General features: G+C 24.8%; 6 protein-coding genes across 7 annotated transcripts; 2 read left to right on the top strand and 4 right to left on the bottom strand.

Moving 5' to 3' along the window:
• Nucleotides 1-1,440: 1,440 nt before the first annotated feature.
• On the bottom strand, nt 1,441-8,150 carry LOC128966518 (G-protein coupled receptor 83-like). The gene is made up of 6 exons (XM_054313368.1): nt 7,860-8,150; nt 7,331-7,434; nt 5,435-5,804; nt 4,928-5,103; nt 4,783-4,828; nt 1,441-1,515 (listed from the first exon to the last, which is right to left on the bottom strand). Exons 1-6 carry the CDS (start codon nt 8,148-8,150, stop codon nt 1,441-1,443), a joined length of 1,062 nt encoding a protein of 353 aa, XP_054169343.1.
• A 4,991-nt stretch (nt 8,151-13,141) lies between these two features.
• On the bottom strand, nt 13,142-16,538 carry LOC128966517 (elongation of very long chain fatty acids protein 4-like). The gene is made up of 5 exons (XM_054313367.1): nt 16,491-16,538; nt 14,973-15,047; nt 14,531-14,830; nt 14,285-14,440; nt 13,142-13,171 (listed from the first exon to the last, which is right to left on the bottom strand). Exons 1-5 carry the CDS (start codon nt 16,536-16,538, stop codon nt 13,142-13,144), a joined length of 609 nt encoding a protein of 202 aa, XP_054169342.1.
• A 429-nt stretch (nt 16,539-16,967) lies between these two features.
• Nucleotides 16,968-18,335, bottom strand: LOC128952280 (uncharacterized). Of its 2 annotated transcripts, none has more exons than XM_054297641.1 (4): nt 18,221-18,335; nt 17,904-18,140; nt 17,436-17,834; nt 16,968-17,368 (listed from the first exon to the last, which is right to left on the bottom strand). In XM_054297641.1, the coding sequence occupies exons 1-4, from the start codon at nt 18,278-18,280 to the stop codon at nt 16,976-16,978; spliced, it is 1,089 nt and encodes a 362-aa protein (XP_054153616.1). In that variant the 5' UTR covers nt 18,281-18,335; the 3' UTR covers nt 16,968-16,975. The 2 variants fall into 2 exon arrangements, with proteins under 2 accessions (XP_054153616.1, XP_054153617.1); XM_054297642.1 differs by having other exon boundaries at nt 17,436-17,831.
• Nucleotides 18,336-20,334: 1,999 nt separating this feature from the next.
• Nucleotides 20,335-21,325, top strand: LOC128952428 (pre-mRNA-splicing factor ISY1 homolog). The gene is made up of 2 exons (XM_054297827.1): nt 20,335-20,735; nt 20,801-21,325. The coding sequence occupies exons 1-2, from the start codon at nt 20,431-20,433 to the stop codon at nt 21,252-21,254; spliced, it is 759 nt and encodes a 252-aa protein (XP_054153802.1). The 5' UTR covers nt 20,335-20,430; the 3' UTR covers nt 21,255-21,325.
• A 77-nt stretch (nt 21,326-21,402) lies between these two features.
• LOC128952425 (alanine--glyoxylate aminotransferase-like) lies at nt 21,403-22,738 on the top strand. The gene is made up of 2 exons (XM_054297823.1): nt 21,403-21,716; nt 21,774-22,738. Exons 1-2 carry the CDS (start codon nt 21,423-21,425, stop codon nt 22,680-22,682), a joined length of 1,203 nt encoding a protein of 400 aa, XP_054153798.1. The 5' UTR covers nt 21,403-21,422; the 3' UTR covers nt 22,683-22,738.
• Nucleotides 22,739-22,840: 102 nt separating this feature from the next.
• On the bottom strand, nt 22,841-24,989 carry LOC128952424 (phosphoglucomutase-1-like). Its single transcript, XM_054297822.1, has 3 exons — nt 24,598-24,989; nt 23,422-24,446; nt 22,841-23,356 (listed from the first exon to the last, which is right to left on the bottom strand). The coding sequence occupies exons 1-3, from the start codon at nt 24,958-24,960 to the stop codon at nt 22,948-22,950; spliced, it is 1,797 nt and encodes a 598-aa protein (XP_054153797.1). The 5' UTR covers nt 24,961-24,989; the 3' UTR covers nt 22,841-22,947.
• Nucleotides 24,990-25,166: the final 177 nt, after the last annotated feature.

Raw genomic sequence — 25,166 nt, 5'->3', positions numbered from 1 at the left:
AAAAATTAAAAATACGTAATATTTATTAGCTATAACTAAAGCTATGCTTCTTCGGGAATTCCCGAAACTTTATTATTTATTAAATCGTCGGGAATTTAATATTTATAGAAATATGGAAACATTTTGAATGAAATTAACGCCTATTGTTTTCCCGATTTATGGTGTTTTTTGACAAAATCTCGAAAAACACTATTTAAGTGTGTTTTTCCCGAAATTCGCTAAATATTGATTGATATAACTAGAGATGGGCAAATAGAAAGTTTCTAATAAATTTTCCTGAGAAAGTTTCTAAGGAATAAATTTCTATAAAAATTTAACTTTATTGTTATACTATGGGATCCCCATATCAATAGATATTGTAAAACTATAAATATATTAATGAGACATATAATACTATACATAAACTTGTGAGCAAAGAAAATGATAAATTCAAACAATAGTTTGAATAAACAGTTTTATTTTAAATATTTTGTTTACCATTTATTACGTCTATTAAATAGCGTGAAAAATGAGGTTTAAAACAATATATCACATCATATATTAGATGCAAACAAATAACCAATATTCACGTCTTTTTAATAATGGTAAGTCCGCAAACCACCGCTCGGCAAACAATCCTCTGGCACTGGAACAACACCATTAAAAATGCCAGAGAGATCATTGAGATGACCAAGATACCTTCAGCAACAGTTTGTACGGTCATCAATAAAATCGAATCGGGAAATGGGATCCAAAGGAAGCCGGGAACAGGAAGTGTCAAAACTCAACTCTAGTGACCGCCGAAGGATCACACAATTGGCCATAAATCACGACCTCTGGAGTTCATCTGCTATTGCAACCAAAGCAGCCCAGAGAGGAAGTCCTCTAGTGTCCAGATGGACTGTTTCCCGGTCACTAAAGAGGTCTGGGATCTTCAAATGGCACCCGAAGTTGACGCCAAATCTAACCCCACAACAAAAGGCAAATCGGGTTCAGTGGTGCCGCCAAAACCGAAATTGGGACTGGTCTATAGTCGCATTTACTGATGAAAGCAGTTTTCAAGTTTACAGAAGAAAATTGAAAAGATGGGGAAGAACTAGACCATCAAAACCAACCCAAAAACATGGGCCTATATGGTTTGGGGAGGTATCAGCGCGAGAGGTATGACAACATTGTCCGTTATAAGAGGACATCTCAACGCTGAGGGATACCAAGATGTCTTTCATGAGCACATATAATCCATTTGGTCATTGTATCACCAGGGTTTTGTCTTACAACAGGACAATGCAATCCCCATACGGTCAGGAACACCAAAGAGTGGTTGGAAAGCAACGGGTATGAAGTGCTTTCCTGGCCAGCCAACTCACCCGACCTCAATCCCATAGAAAATCTATGGAAGTTAATGAAGGATAAGTTGGAAATGAGGACTGACCGATCCATTGATAACTGGAGGGCCATAATTCAAGATATTTGGGATAATGATGTCCCACAATATCTAGATTCCTTAATCGGCAGTATGCCTAACCGCATTGAAGCCTGTATTGCGGCCAATGGGGAAAAAATTAATTATTTTTTGATTATTTAATTTAACATAATTTATTTCTCATTTTCTATGCTCCCTAGTTTATAATATTATATAGTATAAGGCAAACTTTATTAGACACCAATAATATATGAATGCATTAAAATCAACTATTAGTATATTCTAAAATTACATAATATCAATGAATTTATATAATGGGTGTCTAATAAAGTTTGCCGTTTTCAGTACTATATAATGTAGATTACTGTATAATACTATTATACAAATGGGATACCTATATAAATAATTATAATTATTTAATAATAATCAGTTTTGTAAAATTTTATTCATCATTTTATTATATCATAGTTTAGTATAATTAAATAAATAAATTCTTTACTTTAATTAATAATTAAAATACTGATACTAATATTTAAATATTACTTATAAAAACAATGATAAAAATAACAAATATCGAGAAAACAAAATTAACCATGGGGATCACATAAATAGAAATTTCTCTATTATTTTATAAATTTCTCTTTTTTGCCAACACTAGATATAACCCTTAAATACATATTAATTACAATATTAGCGATACATATAATACAATATTAACTCAATAGCAATGAATGAGATGATATGTATTGAGAGGAAAACACATTTTAGATAATATTTTGCTATAAAAACTAGTTTTGTATGTATTGTAAAAATATTTACTGTAAAACTTAAATTAATTAATGTATTTTTTTTTGTTTACAATTGTAGTACTAAAAAGTATAGTTTATAAATAAAAACTAAATGCATTTTTATGATCAATTAAAAACTGAAAATAAATTATTTTTAGCAAATATAACCGATTGTGTGACATATAAACTATTTATTATTAGTACTATAAGAAAAAACAAAATTTAATTTCCCGATTTATATCCCAATTTCCCGACCGATTTTGGCCATTTTAACTATCGAAAAAACATAGCTATAGCTATAACTTATTATACAGTAAAAGGCAAACTTTATTAGACATCTATTGTATATAAATACCTTGATATTATGTAATTTTCTAATATACTCATAGTTCATTTTAGTGCATTTTTATATTATGGTTGTCTAATAATGTTTGCCTTTTATGGTATAGTAATTCACAAAATATTTATAATAAATATAAAAGAACTTTACAAACAATATTTATATAACACAACTGTTTTGTTTAATTTATTATTTCAATTATTACTTAATATCATAATTTACATAAATTTGTCTACAATTTATACGTCATTTACTAACTCTAAAAAAATAAATTTACTTTTTATCATATCTTTACTACAAAAAATGACATATTAATCAAAATATATAATTTTAAGTATTAAAAATTACAATTATTTTTAAAGTTATTTAATTCTTAAATGTCTTTAATGATTCACATTTATATACATTAATTAAATAAATAAAAAACATTTTCACGCTTTTATCATAAGACTATTGAATTGAATGTAACATTAATTTTATTTAATAACTTATTATATCTTAAATCTTAATTCATTTATAACACATATGTAATTAACTTCATTGCAGTACATTATTATATACTGATAAATAGTTAGAGAAAAAAAATTTATAAAAGCATTTTAATCAAGATTTAGGTCGAGAGCTACATATGTTGTCTAATATTATTATATAATATTATTAATATAATAAATACCATCACATGATTTGTTCATTTTTATATAATTGTTAACTTATGTCGAGGAAAAAATTGTAAACATTTAGATCATAAGTCAATATACAGACACTTATGAAATTCAACTCCAACTATTTTGTTATTATTATTATTATTACTTTTAATAGACTTAAATTATAAAATTATTTCAATTTCTAAAAATTAAACTATATGGCTAGGACAGTTAGAGACTATTTATAAATAAATAATAATGTTTGAATAATCTTTTATTTAGTTTAATAAAACTAAAAATAATGTTTGTATCTATTGTTAGAATTTTTTAAAAATTTATAGTAAACAACACATGCAAATAAAAGTTTATAAATATATTATTATATTCGATGACATAATCTTTGAATATGATTGCAATCATATATCATTGATTTATACAATTAAACAAATATTATGTACTGTACTTAATATGAGTGCATCTAAATTTGAAATGATTGCCAAATCCTAACAGTATATTATAACTGTATAATTGTTTATATATATACTCAAAGATGTTTAGTCTTATGTAAGCAAATATGAAGATATACTATACTGTATGTAATGTTGGATTAAGTCATATAATGTTATACAAAACATATTAACATAAGACAAAATAAAATAAATAATTAATCATTTATTTTTATTACATATTAGATTATAATAATATAATTAATTTTTTCATATATAAATCATCAACTATTTATAATTGATTAGTTTAATAATTCCTAAAATATTTTTGCAATATAATTCATATAACTTTACATTAATTTTGTAGTATTTTGTCAAAAAATGCAATTGAATTTTATTAAATTTTTTATCTGAAATTTTGTAAATACAAAAGTATAAATAAAATAATTGAAAAAAGATTCCTAATAATCATTTAACGGTTAATCCAATTTATTGACATTATAATGCTATAAATATTTGTTTTTTGTTGTTGTATTTGTTTGTTTGATATTTATGATTTTATTAATATGAATATAATTAAATAATAGCATATAAATAGCATTATAAGTTCAAAAAACTGAGTTCAATAACTATAGGTTAAAATCTATATTGAATTATTTATAGCATAGAAATATAGAAGTATTTATATAGAATAAAACTATTAAAAAATAAACAATTTTGAAAACATTTAAACCCAATAAAATAAAAACATTTATAATAAAAATAAATTTAATACTATATTATTTATTTAAATATCCTAGCAAATTTTTTTAATCAAAAAATTATTGTTTTAAAAATAAAACAAATTAAATAGTAATAAATGAATGACACAACACGTAATAAAATGTGATAATCTTTATAATGTAAAAGTCAGGAGTTTATCATTTGTAAACTTAATTATATTTATAATAACAATTTATCACTTAATAATAACAATTTATGACTAAGCTAATAACAAATCATATGTTTATTGAATATTAAAATTTAATTATAAAAATTAAGTACTTATTTAAATAGTTAATAATAAATTAAACTACAATAAACAATAATTTTAGCAATAATTTATAGATATTGAAATTAGTCGATTAAGTTATAAAAAAATGTAAGTAATATAGAAACTTACCCTGAAACTTTTGCTCATAAAACAGTAAATGATTGGATTGACAAAACTATACATTAAAAATATTTGATAAATAAATAAATAAAGCATTAATCAATTTATTTGAAGTGTCTATTGATTGTGACAATGAAAGTACAGTACAACAGACCTATTGGCCATTGCGAGGAAATGACAGACAAAATAAAAGCCATAATAAGCGTAATAAACATAAATAGTGTCGATCTCAACAAACTCGGGCCAAAAGGCCATTATCAACATAAACACCTTCATTGGTAGCCAACAGCCCACAAACATTATGACCACCAAAACCAACATTTTGAATACCTTTAATAATAAAATTCATCAAATATAACAATTTTATCTAATTTATACAATTTATACAATTTACAAAATATTTATACTAACTTTTTATAACAACATTTTTAAAACTATTACTATAATTATTATATTAGTTAAGTTACTATAATAATATTAGACTAAATAATATTAATAATAATTATAGTAAAGTTAATAAATTGAATAATTAGAAATAAATGTACACTCAATTGCAAAAAAAGTTTCAAACAATTGAATATTATAATAGATTTATTACATTTATATTATTATTTTTGATATTATTTGAATTATGATTAGTTAATACATTAGTTAAACTTACTTTAATTTTGTTGATAAACTCTGAGTTACGTTTGTCGTAGAAAACACCGGACGATGTGTTAAGAAATGGACACTTCAGGAGACGTCGAGCTATAGCTCCATAAGAGATGGTTATGAAAAGCATTGGCAACAAAAAGGTGACGACAAACGAGAAAACGATATAAACTTTGAAATCACTGTCAGTCCATCCGACGTCTTGACGACAGTCATAATACGTCTCATTTTTATAACTAAATGGTACGGCTTTTGTGTGGATTACCGCTACGGAAGCCATTATTGTACCGAATATCCAACCGATTTGTAATATAAGATTACAATGCGATCGCAACCATATATTTGGATACGATAGAGGATGAAGGGTTGCTATATATCTAACAAATAAAATATGTAAATATCTATATAATTATTTGTTTAATTTACTTGATTTTTTCATTTATAAATTAAATGTAAACTATTTATCATTATTTATATAAAACATTTCAAATAATCGATTGATCCGAAAATGAGGTCAAAAGACAAATAGATATTTGTATAGACATCTCATATAATTAAAGAATTCCTCGATTTTATGATAAATGCATATTTGTGTGACATTTCATTAATATTATGTTAAAATTTTATTAATTTTGATTTAATTGTGATTTTTTATATACACATTTTTCAACTTATTTATAAAAATTAAATAAATCAATAGAGTTTACTTATAGATTTAATTATTTTTATATGCTTTAAAGTATTGTAAATGTAAATAATTTTTATTTGATATATTATAACAAATATCTAAATAATAATAGCCAATATATAATATATCAATTAATTATAAACTCAATTCACTATTTAATAGATATCTATAATATTTGTTGTTAAATTTACATTAATTATATAAATATTTGTAATAATATCTATATATAAATTCATTAGTTTTATATTAACAATCGAATTTTAATCCAATTTATTGTTTATTATAGAAAATTATAAATTCTCAAAATTTTATTTTTATTTATAAAATTTATTATTCACTTAAACTTTTTTTGAATTAATAACAAATTACTAGATTTACTATATTTATATAAATTACTGTATTTAAATACATGTTTGTTTAATATATTTCATTAAAATATATTTTTTGTAAAAATTATTTTAAATACATCATAATAATTGAAATATAAATTTATGTATAAAATAATATTCTCTATATTTTTTGTAAATAAAAATATCATTATTCTTGTCAGTTATTCTAATCATATCTATTATCTAAATAAAGTGTGTTTTTATATATATTATTTAAAACTGTTGTTTAAAACTTATTATTTTATACTAATATTTTATAATTGCAATAACTATTTTATTATTTATTCAATATTTCATAATAGCAGTAAATATTGTTTATAATAAAATAACAATTTATATGTTTTCTATTTACAATATTATTATCATTTAATGTAACACTTCATTAAAGAGATGTTTTCTCCGTTTAAGATATATATTTATAAACATTTGATTGTATTGTATTAGTAATACAGTATTTATTGTCAAAACAGTTTACAAAATGCATTTGTAAATAGCGATCACTTATTCATCACAAAGGTTTCATTACATAATCAAATGATTATGTATTATATATAACATATAAAAATATAATAAATATATAAAATATACAATTATTATATAAAAATGCAATATAATTTATATATACCTATACAGTAATTTAATTTTATAGACACAATATACAGTATAATCATTTATCTCTAAATTATTATGTCAAACAAAATTTCACAATAATGCTGTATTTGTAAGCAATTTTGGGGTCTTAGCAAAAGTATTATATATTTAGATACTATTGTAAACTTTATTATAAAAATTGTCTAATAATTAAAAATATTGTCAATAATACTACCTTTCAATTCCAATAGCCGTTAAGGTATATGTTGTGACAAATACTGATAACAATTGAACGAATTGTGCGATCGGACATAAAATCAAACTGAAAATCCAACGACCCTTTAAATAGTATATCAATTGACAAATATTAATATATCATATAATTATATTATTAATATTTATACAAATCATATATTTTATAGTATTATTTAAATTAAATTTATATTAAATTGAAATTAATTTTATATAGTTTTTAAAAAATAGTAATAAATATTTACAAAGTGCAGTATATTTTTCAAATTATTTTAAGATAAACATTAAAAAATGTTAAAAATAAACAAAAAAAATGTTTTTATTAAAATTATCAACAATATATCATATTATCACGATTTAAAAATAATTAAATACTGTTTATTTATATATAATTAATAATTATCATATTGATATATAAAACTAATTAATTAATAAAATTATTAATAAATTATAGTATATAATTTAAATAAACAAATTTATAAAATAGTAATATTATAATAAAAATTACTCACAAGCATAAAATCAGTGTAAATAAATGGCACGACTAAGACACCAATTAATATGTCACTAATGGCTAAATTTATAAGAAATTTTCGTAGATTTCTGGCCGATCTTTTGCCATACAATTCAACCAAAATGACTAAACTATTTCCCGTAAACGCTAGAAATGTTGTCAATGAATATAAAGCAATAAGAAATGCCTGTACTTTAGGTCCAAACGCATCCAATGAATCCAATTCAAAGAATTCATTCAATTTAATATTTGTCAGATTATTCTTATCCAACCAAAGAGGGTCTGCCATCACATCACTTCCAATCACATGTGATGTCAATATTTTTTTTAAATAATAATCTTTATTTTATCTGTTTTGATAATTGTTAATTATATCAGTATTAATACATTTAATACAACAGTTAATATAGTATACTGTAGTGCAGTATTATACTACTGTATATTACCGGTAATTATTTTTAGATATAAAAACATTTATTGATCAGTTGCCATAATTTTTATAATAATAATTGTATAATGAATGCAAATATTATTAATAGTAACAGAAATATTTATTTTTATATATTAAAAAATATTGTAAAAAACTTATAAATAAAGTTTATAACTAACTAACAAATAACTATAAAAATAATTAACAATATTATATAATAATAAATATTTTGTAAAATAAATCTATGAATTAAATTATTATGACTTTTACTAATATAAAAGCAATGCTGTCATCAAAAATAACTTACTTTGTGATAAAAGTCATTCAATAAGTGTAATCCATATATTGTGAGCAATAGTTTCGGCATTTTTGTAACAAATGTGATATGTTTTTTGAAATCACACTTTCAATAATCAATATATTTTCTGAAAAGATTCACTATTTTCCACACATTTACTAATAAGATGTTTATAAAAACAACAACAACATTGATATGTGCAGACACTTAGAAAAAATATAATTAATGTAAATTGATTTTACCTATCAATTGAATAAAAACTACTTCAAATAACATGTTTTTACTTACATGTAATTACAACAACAACAACAAAAAGTGAGAAACAAATCGACTTTTATACCAAATTCCTGTTTTTTTTTTATTAAACAATATAATAAAAATAGACAATAAAAGTTTAATTTGAATGCATAAAAACGATAATAGTTGTTTTACTTACAGTAAATTAACTTATTAACAATGAAAACAATTATTATCACTATATAAAATGCAAAAGTTAAATAGCTATTATAATATTATATATCAATAATATACCTGAAATTATTTTTAAAAATTTATTACTAGTGTTTATCTTTTTTAGAAAAAATTAATAGCAATTTCTATAAATTTTGTTTATAAGGTTTACACCGAAATATATAGTAAAAGTAATGCGAGAGAAAAATCTGTGCGAATTAATGGCAATATTATAGACAAACAGACCGTGTGATAGAGCAGCGCATGTATACACAGATCCGACCTGAGCTCCAATACCATCAAAAAAAACTGATTGGTTTTTAACATCATTTAATATATTAAATTATCTCAAAATACTGTTTTATTCACAAGATATCACAAAAATCCGATTTTTCAAACACTGCATAAATTATTTGATTAATTAATATATCGATTGATACACTTTTCTCATAATTTTATATACATTTAACATACACGACATTAACTATACAGTATTTACAGTTAGTAATACAATAGCGATTGTTTTAGTCATACAAAATATACAGTACTTTAAGCTTTTATAGTATGATACTGTAAGTATTTTATATATTTTTAAAAACAAATTAAGTGATAATTAATGAAAATTACATGTGATGTTCATCTTATGTTTCATTAAATATATATTTAAAATTTTTGTATTTAATAAATATTTTTCTAATAATGAAAATATTTATAAATTGAGAATAAATATTCTTATCTTATGCTAATCTGAAAAAAGTTATTTATAAAAATAGTATCAAACAGTATATTGTATATACAATATATAACAAATAATTTCTATCATACACTATATTCATTCATAACTATTTATAAGCTTTAAAGTATAGATTCATAATCTATAATTTCAATAAAATTGAATACTATTTTAGTTTTATTTTCAAAATTACTTTTTTTGCTATCAATATAATAGCTGTTGTATGGATAAAGTTGATGGACATATGTATTGGTCACTCATATTGAGTGCAATTTTCTAACTCAATCACGTAATACAGTATATCGTAGTGTTGTTTAACTGTATGTGTATTTCACATCATATGACAGTTAAGTATATATTTTGAGTGATCGACTATTTGTGAACTAAAATATTCAATTGTTTTATTGTAAGCTATTATTGACTGTGAGAATAAAAATTGAGTCACAAAAATATACTTTATTTAAATAAGTTTATTTTAATTATCAATATTTTTACTACCAAGCATTTTATAAATTAAAAATAATTAAGCTATATTTTTATTATAATAATATAATATCAATATTTCAATACAATAAAAAACTATATTTATAAATTACAGTATAATTGATTAAATATTTTATTTACTTCAGAGTCCACAATAACTTTTTTAAACAAAAGAAAAACTTGAATATATAGTGTTAGATAAATATATAAATTTTGTAGGAATTGTTACTAAATTGTTAATTCATTATATTCTTATAATAAATTATTTATGTATTTAATAAGTAAAACGATTGTAGAATAAAATAATATATTTTAAATATTTTTATAATCATCTTTACAATGTATTCAAATATCTTATTCATATTGTGATAATTATTTGCAAATAAGTTCAAAATTTAAACTTTTTTATTTTGACCGCCATTTTGTATTCAAGTTAAGTACAAAACTTTATAATAATATTCTATAACTATATTATGAGGTTTTATCCAAATCTGAATTCAAAATTTGAAAATTAATAAAATCTGGAAATCGAATGAAAATATAGAATTCAAAATGTCTTTTACGAATTCATCAAAATAACTATTAATATATTAATAATTATTTTAAAATATAATTTTTATTCATTCAATAAATATAGTATATTTCAGTCGCATCTAAAATATCCAAACTTATAATATCAAAATACAATTGATTCAACTGAATTAATTTAAATAAAAATATTCAAAACTAGTCTAATTACAATTTAAAGTAATAATTTTTATATTTAAAGTAACAATTATTATTATAAATATTTATTGAAAATAAATTATTTTGATTTATAAGAAATAATTTTGAATATTTACATTTTAATTATTTAAATTGGATCAATTGTTTTTTGATATTATAAGTTTGGATATTTTGATTTTGGATATTTTGAACGATATTCAATATGTATATAATTGTTTAAAAGATTTATATATTCAATATATCATTATATGATATAAGATTAATAAAGTTTATAAACAGTAAATTTAATAAAATAATGTCCTCAATAAACTAATAATTACTTTATGGTTTTAATATATTTTATTAAATATTTTATTTTAATATAATTTCAATTTATTTGTTATTCTGTAATCAAAATAAAGAGTTTTATATAAATAGTAATTTCTAGAATTTTATGTAAAATTTTAATTTGTTTGGAGAATTAAATTTTCTTAATTGTCATTTGTTTATGTGATATAATATATTATTAGATAATAGATAAGGCAATAATAAAACATTAGTCTTTTTTATCAAAATAATTATTTTACTATATAAAAACATTGTTAATTAAAACTTAAATATCAAATTACATGTAATAATAGGTTAAGAAAAACTTGACTAAAATTTATGCTAATATAAGTAATTATTTTTATGTGACAAACAAACTGTTGCTCAATATATGGCTATATATTTGCAAACCTATTGGTGTTATAGATAACATTTTATTGATTTCTATGATAAACAAATGTAAAACATTCCTATGGATTCAATTAATTATTTTCCAGTTAATTGTATCAATTCATACAATTTGTATTAAATAGCAAACATTTATAGAATTTTTTGTGTGTTTTTCTCCAGAAAAATTATTTTGTCTATTATTTTGTCTATAAATTAAAATTTTAACTTGATATAATTTTAATGTTATTTAATAGTAGAAGTTATTATTTTTTAATTTATAACCGAAACATTTTTTAAATATCGAAGCAAAACAAAAATTAAGGTTTAGAAAAGCACTAGTAATAACTTTAATTTAAAAAATAATAAAATAATATATAATTTTTAATAATCATCATAAATTAACTATAAAATTATATTTAATTGTTGTAATTAGAGTTGAGGCAAATTCACTTTCTTGTTTTATTCACCAAAAGTTTCATATTTCCGAGAAATTCCAAATGAAATTATTTTATGTTTTACCACCTAATAAATCACACATTTTATTATAATGTTTAAAAATACATATTATATTATATCAAATTGTATTAATTTATTGAGTGGTATTCTCAAATAGTAATTCAAAATTTATTGAATTAATTTTTATTTTTAGGTATTTCTATAAAGTTTTAAGCTAAATATTTATGTTTTTAATATTTTTATTTTATTTTTTTAATAGTTATTATTATTTAAGTATAGTTAGTATAATTATATTTTGTTTCCTTTGTTCGTTAGATGGAAAAAATAATATTTTTTCTGTTTTCCAATAAAATTGAAGTGAATTTATTAAAGAACTTTCCTTCCTTCATAATTTGCCTGAACTCTAACGATAATATACATTATAAACCTACAAATTTCTAATAGATCTTAATTTTATGATTATCTTTTATCATACAATTTATGTTTTATTCCTTTATTAAAAAAGTAAAACTTTAGTTAATATACAATATTATTTTCAACTATTTTTAAAATCCAAATCTATAAAAAATGTTTAAATGTATTAATAATAAATAAACAAATTATATAATATATAATTATTTTAATTTAATTAATTTCTTAAAATTGTGTTAATACAATATTTTTGTAAATATTTATTAAAATTTAAATATCGTTATATTATAGATTACAATGTCTGTATTCGATAAGACAATTAATTATTTTACAAATTAAGATATATATTATAAAATATTTATATAATTATTATATATTTAAAATTATTAGTTTTGTGTCATATCTATTATCTGCAAATTAATCGTTAATTAGATTTTTATTCGCAACTATTAAAAATATCATTTTTATATACTATAAATGTTAGTCATATTATAAATTAAAGCAATTATTCTATTCAAATGAAAGACTTTTATGTAATAAATTTTATATAAATAGATAATTAATTACATTTATTAATTTTTATTTTAAATGTATTTTTTATCCCACATCATCCCATTTATTGAGACCCTATAAAAATAAAATTAAAACAATTTAAGAATTAATTCAAATTATTATAAATAAAATTTTGAAATTATTATTATTATAAATTTATCAATATTTTATTCATATATTATTCATATATTAATAATATTAATAAATAACTATCAAATATAAACATTATGTTTATAATATATATATATAGTATTATTATAATATACTTACATAATTTATTAACTATTAATATACTACTTACTAATTATATTATACAATAAAATATAATATACTAACTTATTAAAGTTTTATTTTAATTACAAATTATTTATGTATGCGGTATTAAAATATAATAATTAAATAAGTAATGTCTTTAAATATTATGACAAAACTATATTAAATATAGTAATCTTTTTATATTATGCTTGCATTAAAACCATAGTAAAATGAAAACAGTATTTTTTAATGTTTGTTAATTAAAAGATTATGTTGTATACAAATAAATAGCATATAAGAAACATTTACGTTAAATAATAATATAACAAATAATTTTTAATATTCATTGTAATGGTATTATCTATCAATTTATCAAATGTATACTTATTTTTAATTTGGGTTTTATTGTATAAAATACTGTAAAATAGAATTTTAAAAATTATTAAAAAATAATTTTTATTCTATTTTACAATAAATAAATGAAACAAATTTTCATTAAATAATATTATAATAAAATTATAAAATGTTTTTTCAAAAAAAATCTCTTAAGTGAACTAATTAAATGTGAATAAATAAGTGAATAAAAATTAACATTACTTTTACTAATTAACTCAATTGAGCTCAACATTTAAATTAACTCATTAAACACATACATTCATAGCAAGAAAACGTATATATAATATGACTACAAATATACATTTACTATATTTACTAAAGTTTTTATTTTCTCAAATTTTTAATACCGATAATACCGACAATAAACTCAATATTTACAATATAGTAGTAAAAGTAGTAAAAAAAATTACTTACTTTTATTGTGCAATTCCTTGAGGGCGTCAAAAAATAAAATGTATTATTAGTTTGATTAATTTAAAATGATTGAAAAAATTAATTAACGTATGACTCCATATAAAAATTGATTTAATTCAATACCTGATCCGTATTGACATAAGCTTTTCGGTAAAACTTTGCAAACAATACGATGAAACTGAAAGCATAGCAAACAAAGACATATTGCATCCATCGAGTGAACGGACAGTTAGTTATTATGGAATTCAGTCCTAACACTACTCCTGTTGTGAATTGCATCTAAAAAAAAGTTTGAATAAAATGACAAAAGAAATAATTGTAATGTAAATCTATTTATGTTTAGAAAATTATATTTAAAAGTTTTGCTACCAATTGTAAAATTGTTAAATATTTTTTCCACCACAAAAATCTTTTAATTGATGGTCCAATTGCTGCCAATCCATAATAGAAATACATGATTACATGAACAAAACAGTTGACCATTGCTCCGGTAAGGGCTGACCCGCCCGGTACAAACTTGGCACCCACCCACCAAAATATAAACATTGATGAGTGATGATAAATGTGTAAAAATGTCAATTGATTGTGTTTTTTTCGTAAAATGAAAAAAACTGTGTCCAGTAATTCAATTAGTTTTGAAAAATAATAGCACCAAATAGCTATTGCTATCTAACAAATGTAATCAAATAAAAACAAATTTTAAAAAATTGCTTAAATAATTATTAATTACTGTTTATTAATATTTTTATGCAAATTTAAAACACAATTTACTTGTTATTTATTACATTTTAATTTAAAAACTTACTCTGACTTCATATTCATCGTTGGAAGTGTTGACCAATTGACAAATGAAGTTATATTTGAGTTTAATACCACAGTATAAAAACTGTTTATATTTTGAAAATAAATAATAAAATAGACTTTAAATATCTTAAGCTAAATACAGTATAAACTTTATAATATATTAATTTAATAAAATATTTTTTAGCTATCAATACGCTAAAGCTTATACGGTATTATAATATTAATATATACGCTATATTTATATTATTTAATAAATCTTTTTTACAAATAAAAATATTTATATATACTTCAAAAGCCATCCAACCATTGAATAAAGTTATACCAAAATTATAGAGTATTAAAAACCATTTTAATTTATAAGGTTGTCTTGATTTCATATAAATAGGTCCATATTTAACTATTATAAAGTATATACTAATAACAAAAAATGTTGGCAATGGACTGTCCATCAATGGCCATGACTTTAGACGTGGATCTGTATTATATATAAAATAATTATATAATAAAATAATGTTTTATTATTTATAAATTAAAATTTAAAAAAAAATATTGAAGTAATATTAAAATGGGTTTAACTAAAGTAGTAATGCATATTAAATTTCTTATTAATAAATGTTATCTAAATATTATATAAAGTTATTATTAGATTATATTTGAAATTATATTGGTCATTTGCCATTATTAAAAATATGTAATTATTTGTTTAATGATTTAAAAAAGTAAATAATGCATATATATATATATATATTTATAAGTGATATATATTGTATATAATATTGACAAATTGTATTACATTTTAATAGTCAATAGTTTATTCTGTATATTTTTATATGTATGTAAGTGAATATTTTTAAAAATATTATATTTTATATAATGAAAAATAATTTCTATCAAATAATTTATGAATAATAACAATAAAAAGATTATACTATATTAAACTTCATTTACAAATAGACATAAATAAAAGTAAGTTTAGTATAACTTTCATTATTTTTAAATTATTTAAAGATTTTGTTAACTTATAAAACAAAACTTATAAAAATTCAGTTTAGTTATTACATACACAAATTTTCATAATATATTGTATATATAATTTATTAATATGATATTAAATAACATACCGGCAAAAGTATTGCACCATTTGTAAAATGATATAATTGTATTTATCGGATCAAACAATAGATGATTATTATTTGACACTAAATTTTCATGCATAATAGCGACTTAATTACTAATTGAACTTCAATTATGTAATTAACATTAATAAATAGTTAAATTTGATATATTGTGATTAGTTTTGAGTTATTAATTATTTTTTAATTGCACCACTGATAGTAAAATTATTGGTATTTTCATAAACATAAGACAATTTTTGACTATTTTAGAAATGATTGACTTTAAATTGTATATTTATGAATAATATTTCATAACAAATTATAAAATAAAATTCTCAATTGTAAACAATAATTATTAAAATTTGTTTTTTAATTCAAATATATGATTACATAACTCATTGTGCAATTACTTTGTAAGACATTTCTATGGAAACTATCCTTTCAGTTATTGATCCCATTTATGCCTATTTTATTTGGTATGAATGCATTCACTGGAAAGTATGTATCGCTTAAACAGCTATTAGAGCACAGATTGCTATACTATGTTATGACTCATCAGTTATTGTATGAGATTCTCCATCTAGTGATGCGATACTTAGTAAACATTTTATACATATAATAAAAATCGTCCCTTTTTGAAGAATTGTTTTGCAATTTTATATATTTTTTGCTTTGAGATTAGATTTATTATAATTTATTATAAATTTTATTATATTGTTTTTATAATAATAATAATTTTATATTTATATTACAGTATTTTAGTGTTATATATAATAAATTAAAAACAGCATTTTTTTAATTAACAAAATAGATATTACGGTAATAGTAAGCATATTAAGAAAATATTAGTTTATTGATCATTTAATGACAAAATTGATAGAAAATGACAATTTGGTTAACTTTTAATTGAATTACTGGTATTTGAATTTTGGGTCTTGACTTGTAAGGAACCAATTGATAATTCTTTGTGTGAATTATCGATATAAATAACTTCACCCTTTGAGGTCTTTCTGCTAAATATATAAACCAAGACTACGACTCCTATTGATACTACTGAACCAACAATTGTCACAACAATGACAATGTATGGCCAACTCGAGGAAGAGTCACTTTGAGCGACCGATTTTTGTTCGCTAGTAATGGTTGTATTACTAACAAGAATTGTATTATTAGGCTGACTGTCGCCACCACTCGATATTACAGTAGTGATAGTTCCTGTAGTTACTGGTCTTTGATTCAGATTAAGTGGACAACTGAAAAGTGCTGTTGTCGTTACATTGGGATCACACTATTAGATTAGATTAATAATTAATAAAAAATATATATAATAATTATAACATTGAGTGAAGATATGCCTGTTTCATGTAACGATCATCAGTTAGTTTAACGGTACAACTTTTATCGATGGCAATTAAGACCAGATTTTTATCATAGGTTAGGGCAGCGATTGGATTAATAAGTGCTGTCAAAGTGGTTAATGTACTGACGGCTGAAGAATTGGCATCACTTTCAATGAAGAAAAGCATTTTATCGTTAATATTTGTCGTACCGGTACTCAAAAGAGACGGATATTTAATTGATGTAAAGTCATAGAGATTGAAATTATTGCTATTGTTATGCAATATAAAAACTTTTGGACTCATATATTCCTTATTAAATGCCGCCGTAATCTTAATGTCAGCAAATTGTGGCCAAGTATTAGTGGATCCGTCCTGTTTATAGTTACCGTTTTCATACGAAAACCATCTATTCTTCTGATTTTCATTAAATATATATTAATTTAGTTTTTTTAAATATATATTTAATTTTTAAAAATAACTGACCACAACATAAACTGTTATCAAATTTTGTGAAGTCGATTGTGGTAAAGTAAATACTGTTATTATGTTTCCCACAATATCTGGCCATTTATTTGCCACCAAATCCGAAAATCCTATGATACCATTGAATTTGTCTAAATCTTTTGTACGCCAATAATAGTTATCTTTAAAGATATAACTGTAACCATCATCTGAATAGACGCCTGCATTAATCGATGGCTTATTGCAAATATCGACATCCTATATGTATCAATATATTTACAGTTTTTTTTATTACAAACATTTTATAAAAATAAGAGTACAAAGTTTGTACTACAAACCGGATCACTTGCAATCACTATATGGTGTATCACCAAACATAACAGCAATAAAAATATCATTTTATTAATAATCACCTAATAGTTAACTTTTTTAAAAGATCGTTAATAGTGTATATCAAATGTAATGACAAAAAAAGTTTTATTTATTTTTTGACTGAAATTCTAGTTCACGCCAACCATCAAAACATTGTTGTGTCAGAGATTTATAGTCACTATTATAACAATCGATAATATTTGGCGATTATTGCAATCAATTATATCATATCAAACATTAATTATTAGATAGTATTTGTTTTGAAAAATTATTAGTATTTCAACAAATTTTAACAAACTGTTGATCAAATATTCTAATATTTTTAATTTAAATTTATCAATGATTGCTAATAAAACATAATTATTGAGATTATCAGATATGTCGACACTATTATTACATTGCGATAAATATCCTCTTCAAGTATTACTTCAAAAGATTAAAATCAATGGCATTTCTGACCCTAATTTGCCATCAAAACAAAGACCTGTTGCAAAACTTATAGACTATTATAATGTTGTCGAACAAAACAAAGGCCTAACCGATACACCATATCTTAAGGTGAAAAACGAAGACAAAAGTCTAGAGATCGGACCTATTATTCATAAGGTTGATGACAATCATTGGATTGATTTTCGTGACAATCCAGCCGTTGTTAAACAGGGTTATCCATCAGCTATAGAGCAGTACCCCAAGTGTCTCAACTGTCAAATCGTTGTATTTATTGGACAAAATGCATGTGTTGTAGCCATTAATACAATAGCAGTAGTGAGAGAACCAGTATTTATAGTCCGTAGAAATGGTTCAATCGGTACACTTGACTCGGGCTTCCAGACCATTGACTTTGGATCGGGATTTCATTTTGTCTTATTAGCATTTGGTGCAACTGTTGTTATTCCAGGAAATGGCGATATTAATGAAAACAAGATTATCTACACATGTATTAGACCACAATTTTTAGGGCTTTCATCTCAAGATCCACTACTTTATCAACCAATGCTTTTTGTATTCACGGCTCAAAAATTTGACTTTTATTTAGTTCAAGTGAAACAAAGTTTGGCAGTTATTTGTGGCAAGACTTTCAAAGTGCAAATGAGTGATAACTTCTGGTTTCTTGAATTCAACACTTTGTTCAGTTTGTTCCCGAATATTATAAATCGGAAATTAGGATTTGCAAGAAATGATCGACAAAAACAAGTAGAACTTCCCAAAGATGTGATTATCCCGAATCACAAATTGTCACTTTTGGGACCAATCATCAAAAATCTTGTTATTAGTGAATCAGTCAATACAAATATGAGTATTAATGGCATAGAGTATACATTTGAACCTAAAAAGGGCCGAATACTAGTGTTTGCCAACTTTGACGAAATGGCCTCTTCGGGAGTGGTCGACAAATGTCTAGTATTGCGCTTTAAGGGTAATATCAATGCTATTATCATGACTACTGAAGCCACTAATATAATCATTGGTCCCAATGATAATATCCGAAGACTGACCTCTCATGAGTTGCATTTGAATAATACGAATCATCAGTACGACAGAAATCATGTAATTTTGATGTTTAGGAAAGGATTTCTACTTATGACGGGATGTCACCAATAGGTCATCTCTCAGGATATGCTTTCTTTGAAATACTCGTCTCTTTTTATTATTTTATTTCATACAATATATATTACTATTTTCATTATTATATTTATATTGTGTTAAAATTGTTGTAAATTTATTTTAATAAAAGTTATACATTAAAATTAGTCAAATGTTACAATTAAGTGAAATATGATACAAATTAATACTCAATTTAATTAAATTTTATAATTATTTTAGTCTAGAAATACTATAAATTAATAAAAAGTCTAATTTTACTTTCAAATTACATTCAATACTTTAGATGTCAAATATAAAAAGCATTTATTTAAAAATTTAAAATTAATTATAAATAAAATATTTACTATAGTTTTATAAAAAAAATAATAATATAATAGTTTTTAATTGCAATTAATTTACCGAATATCCCGAATCCCGAATCCCATTCACTCTTCAATAAACATTTGTATAAATATTCCCGTTTGACGTCATTTATGTATGTATTATGTTATCAAACGTTGTGTTCAAACAATTGAAGTCAAAAATATTGTTTAATACTATTTTCGGTAAAAGTATTTTCAAGTGACCAGAGATGGCCCGAAACGCCGAGAAAGCGATGACCACTTTGGCCCGATGGCGGCAATCACAACTGGACGACACGGGAACGGGCGACAAACAGAGGCGACCATATCTGGCCTCTGAATGCCATGACTTGAAAGAGGCACAGAAGTGGCGATTGGATATCATCCGAGAAGTCAGCAAAAAAGTAACACAAATACAAAACGCAGGATTAGGTGAGTTCAGGATCAGAGACCTCAACGATCAGATCAACAAATTATTAAGAGAAAAAAGACATTGGGAGTATCGGATCCACCAATTGGGCGGTTTTACACATAAGTCAGACAACATTTCTTCATCTTTTACAAGACTTTTCGTATTCATTGCTTTCATTTTTTTTACAGAACTGGTCCGCGATTTGAGAATACGGGCCGAGAAGTGGTGGGAAATCGTGGTTATAAGTACTTTGGCGCCGCTAAAGATCTTCCCGGTGTTCGTGAACTATTCTCACACGAACCACCACTTATACCACGGAAGACACGCGCGGAACTCATGAGAGACATTGATGCAGACTATTATGGGTTTAGAGATGAAGACGACGGTGTGATTGTTGCTGAAGAACAAAAACTCGAAAAACAATTGTTGGCTGAAGTAATGGCCAGCAATGGTATAGAAGAGTTTCAAGAATTAAATGATAAGAGTGTTGACAACGACTTGGATGATGACTTGGACTCGAGTGGTCCCAAACGGTTCATATCATATGTACCATACATACCAACACAGGAAGAGGTACAACAAGAGCTGTTGCGCCGCAAGAAACAGGAGTTACTTGAAAAGTATACTTCAGGTGATAACTGATGACTCAATCATTTTTTCATTTTAATTGTTATACAAATCGCGCGACAATTCTCTGTATATATAATGTTATAAAATCTTCATTTTTAAAATTTCATACAAATCTTATAATAAAATTAATATTTTTAACCGCTTTAATGATTGAATGAGTTTTTGATGATATGATAAGCAATGTCTGTGGAAAAACCTGATTGTTTGCAAAACAAATTTGAAGTTCAGAAGAAGCTGTTGATGAGCGCCGGTATGGCAAATATGTCGGCCAGAGTCAGGGCGGCTATGATTTGCCCACTTCTGCCACATTCTGATCCTCAGTTGCATCGAATATTAACAGAAATTGCTGACGGAATTCGTTATACATTTCAGACCAACAATCGCCACACTTTTGCCATATCAGGTCCCGCGTGTCTGGCTTTTGAAACAGCGATTAGCAATCTTCTAGAACCGGGATCTAAGATATTAGTAGTGGTTTGTATTGATTTAGACGGTTTTAGATATTAAAAACTAATAAATATCTACAAACAGGTTCATGGGGTCGATGGCGAACGTTTGGCCGAAACTTCCAAAAACTTGAATTATAAACTAATTAGACTTAATGTCCCCAAAGCGGGAGAATTAGTTGAATTGACTTTTATCGAAAATACATTAACTCAATACAAACCAAAGGTACTGTTCCTCTGTCACGGCGATACCAGTTCGGGCACTCTTCAACCACTTCGAGGAATCGGTGCGTTGTGTCATAAAAATGATTGTCTATTTATGGTCGATGTAAGTGCTACTTTATGTTGTGCACCAATAGCTATGGATCAAATGAACATCGATGTCATGATATCTGATACTCAGTATGCATTAGGATTGTCACCGGGACTGTCACTCATGTCATTTAACAGTCAAGCGGTTAATGTGATTGAAAAAAGAGATAACAACAGAATCTCTTATTCAATGAATTTTAATCGTTTAATCCAATCTTGGGGTCAATCAGAAGACAGACAGTTTGTCTATCACTATACACCTTCTGTATCATTGCTTTATGCACTTCGAGAATCATTAGCACAGGTAGTGGAAGAAGGCTTAGACAAAATGATTGCAAGACATATAAAGTTCAGTGTAATCGCACAAAAAGAGTTCACTAAAATAGGACTCAAGTTTGTGGTCGAAGATGAAAACAAACGATTGACATCAGTTTTGGTCATTCAAGTTCCCGATCAAATCAAGAGAGACGCCATTATTGATTATTTGTATAAACACTATGACATTGTCATCAGTGCCGGAGTACCACCATTGGATCAAGTCTGGAGAATAGGCTTTTTTGGTCAAAACGCCAGTAGAAGTCCTGTAAAGATCTTGACAACTGTTTTCAAAGAAGCAATAGATGTGGCGCTTAGAAACCCTAAGAACAAACCATCTCTTTCTACGCCATCAGTCCTTCAGTAAACCAAATCAACTTAAATAACTAATCCTTAAACAAAAGTCTTAATAAATTATTTTATTACCGTTAATAAAATTTCAAAAATTAAATCAACAAATTATTAAATATATTTCAAAAAATTATAACAGTTGTATAAAACAATTTGATTCATAATTATCTAAATGATTGATGAATTATATATTACTGGTACTTGTAATTACTGTATAATTACTGGCAATACATATATTAATTGGCAAATAGTAAGTAAAATAAGTGACACATATTTGTCACTTATGTAATAACAGTGGGCGCATCCCTTCCGGTAAACTCTTTAAGTTTGGATATTTGTAAAGCAATATCAATAAGTGGCCGCAAAACTTGTTGGGCATCGGTTCTAAACTTTGACGAATCACTTTCATAACAGTCAACATAGAGACGAATGGTTGCGCCCTGACTACCGGTGCCACTCAATCTAAAGATAATTCTGGAGCCATCACTGAAAATAATACGAATTCCCTGTTTTGTGGTCAGACTACCATCAATTGGGTCTTTGTATGAAAAGTCGTCAGCAATTAACACTTTATATTCCTTTTCTCCCGATTTAAATGTATTTCCAACGAAGTCTGTCTGAGATAATAGTGTTTCCAATTGTGTCATCATTTCATTGCATGGATTTGCCTCACAGTTCTCGTAATCATAACTATAAAAATTTTATAAATAAAAGTAATTTTTTTAATAAAATTATTTTATTTCATTAATACAAACCGAGTGAAGAAATTTCTGCCATATTTGTTCCAATGATTGATAAGAAGTTCTTCAACACTTATCTTAGTGTTAGCTAAAACAGAAAGCCACGCGAGAACAGCCCAAAGTCCATCCTTTTCCCTGATGTGATCGGAACCGGTACCAAAACTCTCTTCACCACAAAGTGAACACTTTTGTGCATCCATTAAATTACCGAAAAACTTCCAACCAGTGGGCGTTTCGAATATCTCTTTGTTGATCTTTTTAGCCACGAGATCGACAGCACCAGCAGTTGGCATACTTCTGGCAAATCCCTTGACGCCACCAATTTTAAAGTACGGAATACAATCCAAATTATCAGCCAAAACGGCCAAAGAATCAGATGGAGTGACAAAAAATGCATTTTTGCCTAAAATCATGTTTCTATCGCCGTCGCCATCAAAAGCAGCCCCAAATCCATAAACTCCAGACTCTAATTGCTTAACTAAATCGGCAGCATATGTAAGGTTAGGATCGGGATGGTGTCCACCAAAGTCTTCCAATGACTCACACCTTACAGCAGAATCAGTCGGTGCTCCTAATTCTTCAATCAAAATACGCTTAACGTATGGACCCATCACTCCATTCATAGCATCAATTAATATCTTGAGTGATCCGGAAGACAAATACGATTTAATGGTATTAAAATCAAATATTTCCCTCATTAGTCCCAAATAATCTTCTACTGAATCAATTATCTCAACTGTGAATACATTTCCAGAGATATTATAAGTTTGGACACCAAGTGTTAAGACATCTACTGTTAATTCATTCACTATCTTATATTGAGTCAAATCTTTACTCAACTCATAAATATGATTTGTCACCGATTCGGGCGCCGGACCGCCATTTGATGTGTTAAACTTAATGCCAAAGTCACCGTTAGGACCGCCCGGATTGTGACTGGCAGTCAATATAATACCACCGTTTGTCTGTCTTTTTCTGATAACTGCCGAAACAGCCGGTGTCGACAAAATGCCGTTTTGACCAACAATCACATGTTTGACCTAAAGTATGAATTTAAAATGAGTTATCAATTAATTGATAAAATGTGAGACAAATGAATAGCAAATAAAAGTCAAGGTCTTTGATTAAGATTGAATGTATGCAAGTCTGACAAAACTTGTCAAATGTGTGACAAGTTTTGGTGATAATTACATTATTTGCGGCACACATCTGGACAATGGTTTGAACGACAGTCTTGTTATGATATCTGCCATCTCCGCCGATCACTAATTTGGTCTTGTCTTGAGCGGCGTCCAGAATCGCTTGAATAAAGTTTTCTGAATAGTCTTTTTGTATGAATGTCTTAACCGGTTTTCGCAAACCACTGGTTCCCGGTTTCTGACCTTCGAAAGGCTTCGTCGGAACCGTTGTTATAGTAAATGATGTCATGGTTTGATTCAACAGATCTTTTAGTGCACTGAAAAAAGTGAGACAAAACTGAGGATTAGTTTTGAAACTGATGTGTGATTTGAATGAATAGCAGTCAACAACTGATTGATTCAATGATTGTCTCATTCAATGACAACTTAGTGGAGACACGAATGCCCTCTAAATTCATTGCTAAAATAATAATTCAATCAATTGAGAAAAAAATAGCGCTAGAGATCGTCATTTTAGTATTATGGGTAATACTAGAGGTCCTGTACTACTACTTGACATTAGTTTACATTTGATATCTATGGTAACTAAATATTTGGTCAACTTTTTTGACACTACTCTTA

This window comes from Oppia nitens, unplaced genomic scaffold (assembly GCF_028296485.1).
Source record: "Oppia nitens isolate AA-2021 unplaced genomic scaffold, nextdenovo-longstitch-racon4-pilon3 scaffold1_pilon_pilon_pilon, whole genome shotgun sequence".
In the NCBI taxonomy this organism is placed as follows: Eukaryota; Metazoa; Arthropoda; class Arachnida; order Sarcoptiformes; family Oppiidae; genus Oppia; species Oppia nitens.
Note: the sequence above shows the minus strand (reverse complement) of the source record. Positions and strands in the feature narration are given on the sequence as shown.

Excerpts from the sequence above, each read along its gene's own strand:
- LOC128966518 (XM_054313368.1), bottom strand. The coding sequence starts at position 8,150 with ATGGCAGACCCTCTTTGGTTGGATAAGAATAATCTGACAAATATTAAA. Across the intron at positions 5,104-5,434 it reads AGTTTATCAACAAAATTAAA|GTATTCAAAATGTTGGTTTT; the intron begins GTAAGTTTAACT and ends TTATTATTAAAG. Across the intron at positions 4,829-4,927 it reads TTCCTCGCAATGGCCAATAG|TTTTGTCAATCCAATCATTT; the intron begins GTCTGTTGTACT and ends TTTAATGTATAG.
- LOC128966517 (XM_054313367.1), bottom strand. The coding sequence starts at position 16,538 with ATGGGATCAATAACTGAAAGGATAGTTTCCATAGAAATGTCTTACAAA. Across the intron at positions 15,048-16,490 it reads CCATAGAAATGTCTTACAAA|TTTTTATACTGTGGTATTAA; the intron begins GTAATTGCACAA and ends AAATATAAACAG. Across the intron at positions 14,831-14,972 it reads CTTCCAACGATGAATATGAA|ATAGCAATAGCTATTTGGTG; the intron begins GTCAGAGTAAGT and ends TACATTTGTTAG.
- LOC128952280 (XM_054297641.1), bottom strand. The coding sequence starts at position 18,280 with ATGATATTTTTATTGCTGTTATGTTTGGTGATACACCATATAGTGATT. Across the intron at positions 17,835-17,903 it reads TGATAACAGTTTATGTTGTG|AAGAATAGATGGTTTTCGTA; the intron begins GTCAGTTATTTT and ends AATGAAAATCAG. Across the intron at positions 17,369-17,435 it reads ATGATCGTTACATGAAACAG|TGTGATCCCAATGTAACGAC; the intron begins GCATATCTTCAC and ends CTAATCTAATAG.
- LOC128952428 (XM_054297827.1), top strand. The coding sequence starts at position 20,431 with ATGGCCCGAAACGCCGAGAAAGCGATGACCACTTTGGCCCGATGGCGG. Across the intron at positions 20,736-20,800 it reads TTGGGCGGTTTTACACATAA|AACTGGTCCGCGATTTGAGA; the intron begins GTCAGACAACAT and ends TTTTTTTTACAG.
- LOC128952425 (XM_054297823.1), top strand. The coding sequence starts at position 21,423 with ATGTCTGTGGAAAAACCTGATTGTTTGCAAAACAAATTTGAAGTTCAG. Across the intron at positions 21,717-21,773 it reads GATCTAAGATATTAGTAGTG|GTTCATGGGGTCGATGGCGA; the intron begins GTTTGTATTGAT and ends ATCTACAAACAG.
- LOC128952424 (XM_054297822.1), bottom strand. The coding sequence starts at position 24,960 with ATGAGACAATCATTGAATCAATCAGTTGTTGACTGCTATTCATTCAAA. Across the intron at positions 24,447-24,597 it reads AGATGTGTGCCGCAAATAAT|GTCAAACATGTGATTGTTGG; the intron begins GTAATTATCACC and ends TTCATACTTTAG. Across the intron at positions 23,357-23,421 it reads GGCAGAAATTTCTTCACTCG|TTATGATTACGAGAACTGTG; the intron begins GTTTGTATTAAT and ends AAATTTTTATAG.